Source organism: Accipiter gentilis, chromosome 1 (assembly GCF_929443795.1).
Source record: "Accipiter gentilis chromosome 1, bAccGen1.1, whole genome shotgun sequence".
Classification (NCBI taxonomy): domain Eukaryota; kingdom Metazoa; phylum Chordata; class Aves; order Accipitriformes; family Accipitridae; genus Astur; species Astur gentilis.
The window spans coordinates 32,948,812-32,961,116 of NC_064880.1; the positions used below are offsets into that span (position 1 = coordinate 32,948,812).

The window sequence follows — 12,305 nt, forward strand, 5'->3', positions numbered from 1 at the left end:
TACTATAAAATTACATTATTATTATCTCCTAAATAAATAGCACAGAGGCTTAGCCAGGCATAAAACTGTCCAAAGAAAAATTTGGAAATACTCTTGACTGTGAGAGAGGAGGCAGCAGATCTACTGGAAACTATGTCTGTCCTCCAGCATGTGACAGAATGAGCAATAGGGATCAACAGTATCTGTACTGTGAAACCAAGAAACTGAAATGCAGATTTACTAAGAATAGGACTGCTATTGCAGCCATTCTGTTTCCATCTTCCAGAACAGAGATACTGTGGGTGACTGTGTCAGGGGAGGGTGTTGCTTGGTGAGGAACCTCCAGCTGCTTCTCCTACCATGATGTGGCGTGTGCAGAAAAAGTACGTCTTGAGCCTTCCGGAACACCTTCATGTGCTTAAAAGATAGACTAGTTCTAGAAGTCTGGCACCTAGTCCAGACCCTTGAAACACCTGTACTCCAGTTAAATGCATCTTGGAAGGGGTACCTGAAAGATTTATTCAAGATAAGGAGAAAATAATGCTTATGTCAGACATAGGCACTTACTAGCAACTGGATAATTCATAAAATTTATGATTATGGCATTATGCGTTGGACTAGCCCTTGCTAATGGAAATAAATTTAGAGAAACCATCTAACGTGCCTGTTCTGTAAATAAGACAGTGTACAAAAGAGCAAACTTAGGCTGAAAATTGAAACCAAGAATGGCCTTCAGAGTGACAACCACCTTGGTTACTGGTGGTGAAAAACATTGCTGGTTTATCACGTTTCAAAAACATCTGCCAGTTACCAGGCTTCCTGTGATCACACTTAGCCAGGGTTTGTGTCAGGAGGCATAAGACACTGAGATGTAGAAGGAAGAAGAGGAACAGCCAGGGTAATGTTCACTGTTAGAGTGGTCATACTTCTGCAAATCAGCCCATTTTCAGAGGCAGCCATGTTGTGACTACAGCTGCCATTACCTCATGATGACTGCTAGCTGTGCCCATCTCTTTCACACACACAATGTGTATATGTTTTTTTGCCTTTTTAGTAGAAGCAATAGACATTCTTTTTACCACTTCCTTTGAAACCTGGCAGAGGTAAGCAACTGCATTTCTGAATTGACCATTATGTACCTGGCTGTTGCTTTTTTTTTTTTTTTTTTTTTTTTACTACTCAGTAGTAGAAGAAAATATTTTTATTGACTGAATACATATCAGGACACTAATGAAAAGCCAGGAAAAAACAACAGAACTGATCTAAGCTGCAAGGTGCTTTCCTCCTGAGGCACCCCTCATGTTTGTGGGATCACTGAAAAAACTAGTAGATGGTTGTTTGCTTATGCTATCAAACAGACAAGGGCTCCAAGATGTAGAAAAGTGCTTTGAGGTAATGTCATTGAAGGCACAGCACACAGAAAGACTGTATGCACATTGTATTTTGTATAAAATGGAGAAGACCATCATAAATAGAAGTTAGGATCTCGGAAGGTGGGCTACAAGTCAGAGGGCTGCTGCCTGTACGGATGGTTTTCAGATAGCAATCCTGGAGCATAAGAAAGGTGGCAGTGGCTGTGGCTGAAGTGATCCGTCATGGGTGGTCATGTGTTTGAGCTGAACCCTGCTTTTCCGGTATCTGGCAGTCACTCTATGCCAAGCCAGCTATCTTCAAGTTATGTATGGATAAAGTTACGAGTATTCACAATGGGAAGAGGATTAAAACTTGCTATGAGTGGATTCAGAAGGGGCATCTAAAAAAACCAAAATTTAAGACTATTTCAGTAAAATGTGCTGCTTTTGATCCTTTGCAGTCATTCTTTCTAAATTAAATTGGCAAGTGTTAGAGCAGATGGGCTGGTATAAACCGGTGATTTAACTGGAGCCAATGAAAAGATTTGGCTACTAAAGGGGAAAACAAAAGATGTTCCACAGATTAAATACCAGTATAGAGTAACATACTGAAAATGAGCTATGACGGCTCTGCCTTTGCTGTATGTTTACCTCTGTCTCCTAGGAAGGCAAAGCAAGGGGTCATCCTTACTCATTCAGGTGTGGTGGGCTTCTTTTCCAGTTTTCCTGCTATATCAATTGTCATAAGATTTATGACATCCTTTAGATTTAGGACACCCTCTTTATTCAATGGAGAAATCCTTTGAAGAGATTCTCTATGAAAATGGGGGGCATGCTCTACTTTAAGAAAACTGAGTGCTATTTTGGGCAAAGGCAGTACTAAGAAATCTGTTTCCTGTCAATATGGCAGTGATGATGAGCTGATCACTAGAAGAGACACCATAAATGATACTTCTATAGTTTTTGAAACAAAGTTTAATTGTTAAAAGTTTCAACATCAAAATCCATCAACTCTGTATTAGATGGAAAAGTCCTCTCTGCCATAGGTACTTGCTGATGATCAATTCTTCTAGGACTTTTTCATGAATGCTTGTTAATGGCCTCAGATCTCTGAGAAAAATGTCCATAAAATACTTGCTTTGGAAATAAATATAAAAGCATAAAAAAGTGGAAAATCCTTGTTACCAGAAGCCTAAACATAGTAGGTGAAGCAGAAGCGCTATTAACCCTGTGAACTTGTCTCTCTTTCTTCACACGTCTGGCTTCTAGTACAGCTTTAGCTGAGATTGGCATTTCTTAGGCCACATAGTATTAAGCCACTTTTGTTTTCAATATGCATATCAATTCCACGCTAAATTATTTTTAGAAGGCTTTAATGAAAATATTTTCAAGATATGTCTGATGAATGCAGGATTTACACAAAATGCTAAAGGGGGAAATCAGGCTGTACAAACAGCCAGTTAGAATAAAATTAGATACCTACTAGTTGTATTTAACTTAACAATTAATTCATGGGCATTGTTTGGAGGATAAGGCACCAATATCCTGGATTGTCTGAGTGTAAGGAAGTCTTACTAGTTTGGTTGGCAATTTCACAGAGCGAAAAATGGAGTTCTTTCTGAAATCTGAAATCTTATTTTATTCTAATCTACATTAGTTGGAATTCTTGAGGATTTTAAACGTTGGCAAGAAATCATTTGTTGTTGGTTACCTAGTACATATCTTAAGACTTGGACAGACAGATGAACTGTTTAACAGTTAACAGTATAACTAGCGTGCTGCTACAAAACTGTACAATTTGGGGATATTTTCATGCAACAAAACCAGAAAGGCCTCTCAAAACTCCCTCACCATATCAAATTTTCCAGCATTTTGTTTACAGTTTTGATAACTTGAAGAGGTTTAAACGTGTAGCCAGGCAGGAGGCTCCAGTAGCATATCGGATCTCTTTCAGTATGCCAATCCATTCCTTCTTTTCATCGTCATACCTGCATTGAACAAAATAAGGTCAGAACACAGCATCTTAAAATTTGAGTTTGATGCTTCATCACACATACATGAAAAGGAGGATAGTCCACATGTTGCAAAGGCTTGTAGATACCATGTGCTGAAGGATGCCACAAAAGGCTGCTTTTGTCCTCTAGAACCGAACAGAAGGATGTTCTTGCGCATGTGAGCTGTCCTTTTCCTGGTCCTTAAAGCTTGTTGCTGGCCTGTGTCATACTTTAATTACTCCTACAAAAGCTTCCTACTTGTCTGAAGTGTCCCTTCTGAATTCCTTCAGATTCTTACATATAAAGGTGGTTTTTCTGGGAATCCTTCCTATCCTTCTGCCACTTAAACTCCTCAGTTTACCTTAGCAACTGAAGAGTCACAGCAAAGATGTGATGTTTCATCACTGCTACCATGATTTAGATTTAAAAAAAAATCTAGGAGATAACGTATTGGGTCTGGCTGAGATGGAGTTAATACTCCCCATAGCAGCCCTCGTAGTGCTATGCTCTGCGTCAGTAGCCAGAAAGGTGTTGATAACACACCAGTGTTTTGGCTACTGCTGAGCAGCGCTGGCACAGCATCGAGGCTGTCTCTCCAACATTTTTGCCCCCCTCAGCGGCAGGCTGGGGCTGGGCAAGATCTTGGGAGCGGACATAACCAGGACAGCTGACCTAAGCTAGCCAAACAGATATTCCATACCATATAATGTCAGCTCAGATATAAAAGCTAAGTGAAGGGAGACGGAAGGGGGGCATTTTCATCTTCCAGAGCAACCACTCCATGTACTGAAGCCCTGCTTCCCAGCAAGTGGCTAGACGTCGCCTGCTGATGGGAATTAGAGAATAACATCATTTGCTTTGCTTTCACGCGTGACCTTTGCTCTCACTTTATTAAACTGTCCTTATCTTGACCCAGCCTTTTGTTATATTTTCTCTCTCCTATCCAGCTGAGGAGGGGGAGTAATAAAGTGGCTTTGCTGGGCACCTGGCACCCAGCCAGGGTCAACCTACCACAGACAGGGATTTCTGATTCTCTTGGAACAATTACTCATTTGACTATTAACACATAAATACGTACAAACCTCTGTGTATATGGGCTTTTCTGTGTAAGAATGTTGGGAAACAGAATGTTTTTATGGTACACTTACAAGGCTAAAACCTGCCAAGAGATATGGCAACTTACTCTTTTAAAGAGGAAGAGAGTCTGAAAATCATGATTCAGACTGTTCAAATTATTAGTAGGTGGAAGTAGTCATTAGATTTAAGTCTCATGTTTATTTGTTACTTTCTGACAAACGTTTCTATCTGTCAACAAGTGCTTTGCAACCTGTGCTATGGTTCATTTCCAGAGTTAAACAGAAAACTAATTTTACCCTGCAGTGTCTACAGACCTCAATTTTAGATATGGCTTTCCACCAGGAAAGCGTAATTAAAATTAAACTTACTTCCATATGTCAGTGACTTCACTGGGTGCAAATTCTTTAGATTCAAGCTGAATCATCGCAAAGCCTCCAATAGCATACAAAGCTCCGCTTAGGGTGACTAAACTGATGGAACTTCTCTCTTGGGGAAATTCAGGCATAATCTCCCACCTAAAAATGAAAAGAAAAACCTAAGTTAAACAAACACATGAGAAATACTCTAAACTGGATGCACTAAAATACACCTCTGGGTGATATAGATTCAGGTACCAAGGACTGCTTGAGTGAATGGTTTAGTAAAAGGAAAAAAATCTGAGATTTATCAGCAGTGAGTTTCAGTGTCTCCATCCCCACAGGGACTTCCTGCAAGTCTTAAATGTTAGAATTACACCATGATGACATCTCTTCCGAGAGGCCACTCCTTACAGGTCGCCTGGTCCCATCGTCAGTAATATGCTTTATACAGATGTCTTGTTCCCCAGCTACTCTCATTTTTTCCCTATAGTTTCCAAAATGAATTCGTTTCAAGTGGCACTGACATAGTAATTTGAGTTTAAAAAAGTCACTGGAGCTCATTAGCATAATTTCAAATTTTCTGCCAATTCACCCCTATGAACATATCAAACATACAGACATCCCACTTCTGGATAATGTCAACATCAAAACTAATAGGCTAATTTGTCTCTCTCACTTGTGTGACTTGACTGTAACAAAACAGAGTAAACCAAGACAAGAACCTGCAGGTTTTTCGGACCACAACCTGGACATGTTTCTGAACAACGGAAGAGAAGAATGCGCCAGACATCATGGTGGCAAAATGACCTTTGCTTTCCTTTGCTTTCTATAGAAGGTGTAAAGTCCAAAGTTTCCTCACAGAATTACTTCTTGCATAATTCACATTTCATATTGTTAAATTTTATAAGCAAGTCTCTTTGGAATCGCATCCATTTAAGTTAAAGCTTTTGTTGTGAGGTTGATGGCTGCAATGCCACCTGTCAGTAAAGGCAGCACAGCCAAATGTGTTTATATACAATAGAAGTGCTCATTAATAAAATAAAGGTGCATCCAGGACCACTTACAAGTTTGAGCTATCATAAAAAAGCTTTACTGATACTATTTTAAATGAAAGTTTGTAAATAAGACGATAGGAAGGAAAAGTAACAGAAGTAACAAAAAGGAAAATTAACAGTAGAAAGACACAGATACAGAGGGTATAAACCTCTGGAAAATAATACACTTTTGAGGGATGCTGACTGCAAAAGATTCTGGCTGTGAGGAAGAACATTGGAAAGTATCTGGACCAAATAAGTAAGCTAATTCCAGGTATGGCTTACTCTCTGTTGTCACTACTTTTTCTTTGTAGTATTTCAGAGCATGTACTTAGAATTTAAAGTCTTCCTGGAGTTGTCATATTAAATAAATAAGCAGAATTATCCACCTGTCACTTAGTAGTGGTAAATGGTATTTGCTGTGACAAGGTAAGTGAACAGCAAGACATCCCAAGGCCACATACCCGAAGGACATTCAGCTGGTCCCGTTCAGGCACCTGATTTCTCTTGCTGGGGTTTCACATTTAGCGCCAGTACTGTTTCAACTACCTGCTGTGGCCCTTGCCCATCTCTCCCACTTCTCCCCTATTATGCCAGCACACCTGTTTATGTGGCTGTGTGGTTAACTAAATTGGGAAAATAATCAGACTTAAAAAAAAAAAGATTAGAGGGTGGATTATTTTTGCTACATGAGCTCCATGATCCTGTTTGTGATGTAGCTACGCTAGCATAGAAAATGCATGTGGGGGCAGGAAAAATGACCAGAGATAAGTGCTCTTTAAGCTGCTGCTGCTGTTGTTGCTAAAGATGTGAATGTAGACCAAGTGTCTGAGTGGGAGTATAGGCACCTGAACACCTTTTCACTCTTACCTCAGAGCTGCTAAAAGCCTAGCTGATGAAACACTTGCTTAAAAATAGCTTGAATATTGCACTCACTTATTGGTGGTCAGATCAAAAGCTTCAACGGATGCAGTAAGGCCTTCTTCAGTGACACCACCTGCAATGACAATCTTGCCTTTATGGATAGCTGTTCCAAACATAGAGCGAGCCACTTTCATTGGAGCCAGGTCTCTCCAGTCTCCTTTCTTGGGATTGTATACAAATAGTCTATTAGTGCATTTCCTGGGGAGGAAAAAGAAAAACCGTGATCATTTCTAACAAACTTTTGGCTTGTTCTAAGTGAGACCTAGTTGAGGTGGACTGTGTAGTGTGTAATACCTCTTTCTTCTCCATGAGACCCTTTCTTGTATCTAATCTGGGAACTTTTGCATGTCTACAAAGCACTAATCACATCCATAGAACTAAATCAAATGTTAAATGCTGCTTACACAGGGCAGCAATTTCACTGTACCTTAGAGGAGAAAGACAACGTCCTTTCCCAGCATATTCTTTTCAGAGGGGTTTGTGGAGGAATGTATGACAAAGGTTATAAAAGAAAGATTATGCTGCTGTTCTGGCTGACTTGACAAGCTTGTATCTATCTTAACTGTCCCCTGTACAAACACTGAAAAATTACCACCACATGCTCAGTGTGAGTGAAAACCTTTATTTTCCTAATGTTATACCCATTAAGGTGTAACAAGCATCACCGGTCAGAAAACTTGAAAAACTGACACAGTAATTCCATGGCACCTAAGTATTTCTGTCTGGAAGGAAATAATACTTTCAGTGAGGGTCCTCACAGCTATATGTTACTAATGTGTCTGCAAGGTAAGTAAAATTTGCCTTGGAAATAAGTATGGTCATTAAAATAACTACTTGGGATTACAATTTATATGCAATTTTACCTTATCATGAAAAAGATATTCTATATACCATAATGTGTTCCCCTCTGTCAAATTGTTAGCAACCTTAATCCAGAGATATCAAAAAGGAAAACCCTGATTTCTGAGTGTGAGGACATATAATCTATAAAGGACCAACCAAATAATGTTATGAATTGTCATGAAAAGACTTAAAGACTCACTTATCATCAGTTTTTCCACCAAGACAATATATCAATCCATTGTTTGAGACAGTAGCATGGCCATATACTTTGATGGGTAGTTTTTTGATCTCACCCCATTTCATGGCCCTGGAACAAGAATAATACCACCGTTATGCTCTTTCAACTAACAATGAGCTATTTACGTGTCCTCGGTGGGCATAATTAAATTTTAAACGTACACAGGATCATAGCACAATACTGAATCTAGAGACTCCTCAGTGCGAAGGTCCTTGCCAGCAATCACATAGATCTTGTTGTCTGACTCCCCCAGCCCGAAGAGACACCTGGCTGATGGCAGTGGAGGAAGGGCAACCCACTCACCAGCGACGCTATCCAGCTGAAAGAGCATCAGAACAGGAAGTGTTAAGAAAGGCAAACAGTAAAAATCCACACAACGAACGTTGTTCCACAAAATTAACCTAATTGCACTCAGTGTCTCTCAACAGCTCGTCTGCTTGCCTGAACAACCTACCCTTCCCTCAGTGCAGCTAACGAATGACTTCTACCCACCCATGCTTCGTGGTGCTGAGACGTAGCGGAGTCAATGCCACACAGCTCTCTTTGCATCTGCTCACCATTACTCGTCCTCAGAGTTTCTTTGCCTCTTTATTAAGCTCTTCTTCCTTGTTTAAAGGTCCCTCACTCTCTGGGTTCCCCATCCCATGCTGAAAAGAACAAGTTGTTGTTCTTCCTGCCTGAAGGGAGCAGACACTCCTGCTATTCCACAGCTGTACACTTAGCTGGTTGCGCTCATCGCTACAATGAGAGATGCCAGGCATCCTCCTTCACACCGTTCCTCTTAATGGTCAGGAAGTATTACATGGCAAATGGCACAGATGTTTCTCTGGCAATCCCTAGAGCAAAAGAGGTGGTGTTTTGTCACAAATACCCTCAACAGCTCCTGAGATCTCTGAAGGCACAATGAATAAAGATTTCACTCCTAAGCAAAAAAAGCAAGCCGTGCAGCTCCATTGGCAATAATATAGGTGTCATGCCTACTGAGGTACTCTCACAGCTGTCTCAATTCACATCCAGTATGCTGAAAACACCTGAGGAGAAGCAACAGAAGGAGGACAGAAGAAAAAAACAAACAAAACAAGACAATATTTTCCTAGATCTGTGGTTGCTTAATTTTTTGTTTTGATCTGAGAACTTACAATTGAACCTGGATGCTTTCTAACATTCAAAAAGAGTATTTTCTCTCTTCTATTGCATATAGATTTGCTTCACAATGTACAGGAAGGGAAGGTAAAATGTGAGTTTGCATGAGTGTAAAGGCCTTTGATAGAAAGCAAGAGACAGTTCAGTCAAAGTAATCAGATCTGGGTTTAGCTCAGCGACATCCTTTTTCCAGAAGTATGTTCCGCATTCAAGGTCTCCATGTTAAAACGCCTCTCCCAAATTCGACAGACCACCCCTACTGGACAGGAAGTTTTATTGCAGCAGTGAAATTTAGTTCATGGACATGGATTGCCCCCAGCAGCTGGATCTGGGTGACCTATTGGGGAGAAGACATACCCATCACAGATCACAGCATGCTTAGTCAATCAGTCTTGAAGATGACATATCTGCTGATGATAGGGCATAAACTAGTCATGCATTTTTGAGCTGGTGGCAGCCTTGTTTCCTTCTGAGTTGCTAGCTACCAAATAAAATGCTAACAGGTGCTTCACCGGTGGAGAAAGGGAGACGAGCAAGTGAAAATCGGTTTGGCACCACATTAACATTTTAGAGGGAACAACAGCCACATGTGTAATGCAGACAAGTATTTTAACTATAGGCAGTAGCAGCAGCAAGCCAGTTTAAAGTTGACAAGCGAGAGAGCAGGATTTCAGGAAACGGATGTACAGATGTAAAGTAGGATCCTGAAAACTTCATCCATTTTTAATATCACTGTTGAGGTTTAGTTGTTCAGAGGCCCCTTTCTAGTAGCCTGAGCCTTAGACTATTCAGTTTTGGATTATATACATTATGACATCAACACAGTATTTCTATTAGAAGGATATTTCTGTAACAAGTTTTGCACTTCAGTGATGAGCGTTTTACACCTACATAAGGAAATGAAGCAGTGCTAATTCCTCTCTAGCAAACTAAGACTTCCCTGTCATAGATACAACAAATGCTTGAAACCAACCCTTTCACTGTGTGAAATCAGTGAGCCATACTCCCATAAACACAATATTTGCATTTTGAAATATCTGAAAGCTTTAAAATTCTATCACTGCTTATCACTCTGCTTTATTCTATACTGAAACAGGACCTACTTTCACTCTTTTAGGCAAATGTGCTTAAAGACAGGACATGGCCAGCAGCATACTGCATAACTCATCATGATATGGTTTAAATATTCCCCAAAGCACGTAGCCAGGTAGCTAACAACACAACAGAATTAGTTTATGGTGTAAGCATGCCAAATTGTATTTTTGCTAATTTTTCTGAAATATGTTGTGGAAGTTACAGTTTGTATTAATCAGCCTTATATTGACACAGATTTACAAAGATACAAAATTATGCTCTTGGTTGAAACATGGTATTTAGCATACTGACATTGACAGTTTGCCAAGAAAACCACCTTGCACCTCTAAATTACATATTTTAGAACGCCCTTTAGTTTTCAAAGGTAGATGTGACAAAAGGACTTCTGGAATTTTAGTAACAAAAGTGGCATTTAAAATATGCATATTACTGCTGTCATAAAAATATTTCACATGCAAAAAAAGAAAGACATCTCATTAGATCTAAAGCAGCTAAGCACTCAACTTTCATGGAAGTTAACAGGAATTCACAAAAGGTATTTTACAAAAACATCATTAGGCTTAAATTTAGGCATCTGTACCATTACAAATCTGGGCCTTAAACAATGATAGCCAGTGCCCAGATATAATATACTAATCCTTTTAAGCTTTTCTGAGATCTCACCAGGGGCTTGGTCTTGAAAGAGAAGATGCAAATCCCTTGGTTTCATCTATCTCGCCGAGACAGGAATAGCTCTCTATAGATACTTCTCTCCAATGACCGTACAGAGAGACTAGACAACTCACTCGCAGGGACTCAGAATAATTTTCAGTAACTCTTATAAGCACCTGTTACTGCACCAACAATTATAAGCTTATACCTGGAAGAAGTATGACTGGAAAGGCTGATCCTTGTTCTCGTCTTCCACATACAGTCCTCCAACAACGTAGACCTGATTTTGTCTGGTGACTATACTGGAATGATTTCTGGGAATCTGTTCTGCCAGAGCTGCTAGGTAGCACTCATTTTCAAGAGGATCATAAGCTACTGCAGCAGTGTCATTAACCAGAAGAATTAGGTCTTTGACAAACATGCCGTGCCTGGGAAGGTCATTTAGGTAGCCAGGCAATAAATCTTCATCTCCTACGTCGCCATTCACTTCCCCTTTGGCTGACTTTTCTGTACTTTTGCTAGAGTCAGGCAGTTTTCCAGCAAAAGCATCCTTAATAATCTTTACTTTTTTCTGAAGGTCTGAGTTGCTTTTAATTATATCATCCTTCTCAACATGTTCTTTGAAATATTTTTCTGGCATAAGACGAAAACGTATGCAGTCAAAAATTTCCCCCAGGCTCTTTACTCTGTTCTCCTTGTCTGTTCGGACCCATTTCATTACTGCTTCAAAAACCAGTTCTTCCTTCTCTACATTTAAGCTGTCAGGTGAAATAACTGAGATAAGTTCATGCGGGGCAAGCTGCATGAAGTCCTCTTCTTTGCAGATCTGCACAAAATGATCTGAAACAAAATCACGGGCAGAAAATGCAAGTCTTGGGCAATCAAGCAGAACACCTAATCGAAGGATGGCCAGACAGTTCCCAACAGCAAGCCTCTTCTGAAGATAGGAGACGCACACAGTGAATACAGAAGGGATCTGAAAGCGACTGGCCAAAGCAAAAATATCTTGCACGTTAGAATCATTAAGATCAATACTTGCTGAATAAAGGTATTTGACAATCATATCCAGGATGTTGGGGTCAACGTCATCTAGAACTACCTCTTTCTTTTTTTCTTCATTTTGCTCCGATAAGAAGTACTCACGAAAATAAGGGCTACATGCCGACAGAATCAATCTGTGGCAAGGCAGGCTTCTGTCACCAGCTTTGAGAGAGCAATCTATAAACTTTTTCTCTTCAAGGAGTTCCTTGAGACCATCCTGAAGAAGTGTGGATTGATAAAGTCTGAGCTCTTCAGTGAGTTCCCTTTGGGAATCCATTTCGCAAATACTTGGGAAAGGGGAGGGAGCAGAAAGCTTTAGCTGTTGTCTGCCCAAAGGTCTGTCTGTAAAAAAGGCAGACCAATGTGCTTTGCCCTGCCTGATGCCTCCGCAACTTAATCTTGCTAGCTAAATATAGGTACGTACTCTTAGAGGTCGGAATTTAGGATGGATGGTTTGGAAAAAAAAAGAGTTGCTCTCACAGCTGTCAAAGACTGAAAGAAGCAACTGTTGCTTTTAGTCACTATGGTCAGGTTTTGCCATCATTCTCCACACTGAATCAATGAGATTATATGCA

The 12,305-nt window shown here is 40.1% G+C and overlaps 1 protein-coding gene across 1 annotated transcript; it reads right to left on the reverse strand.

Annotated features, from left to right (window-relative positions):
• Positions 1-3,183: 3,183 nt before the first annotated feature.
• On the reverse strand, positions 3,184-12,093 carry KLHL41 (kelch like family member 41). The gene is made up of 6 exons (XM_049819576.1): positions 10,898-12,093; positions 7,962-8,119; positions 7,762-7,869; positions 6,732-6,917; positions 4,771-4,917; positions 3,184-3,319 (listed from the first exon to the last, which is right to left on the reverse strand). The coding sequence occupies exons 1-6, from the start codon at positions 12,005-12,007 to the stop codon at positions 3,208-3,210; spliced, it is 1,821 nt and encodes a 606-aa protein (XP_049675533.1). The 5' UTR covers positions 12,008-12,093; the 3' UTR covers positions 3,184-3,207.
• Between the last annotated feature and the right edge of the window lie 212 nt (positions 12,094-12,305).

Excerpts from the sequence above, each read along its gene's own strand:
- KLHL41 (XM_049819576.1), bottom strand. The coding sequence starts at position 12,007 with ATGGATTCCCAAAGGGAACTCACTGAAGAGCTCAGACTTTATCAATCC. Across the intron at positions 8,120-10,897 it reads TCCAGTCATACTTCTTCCAG|CTGGATAGCGTCGCTGGTGA; the intron begins GTATAAGCTTAT and ends ATGCTCTTTCAG. Across the intron at positions 7,870-7,961 it reads GTATTGTGCTATGATCCTGT|GGCCATGAAATGGGGTGAGA; the intron begins GTACGTTTAAAA and ends TTCTTGTTCCAG.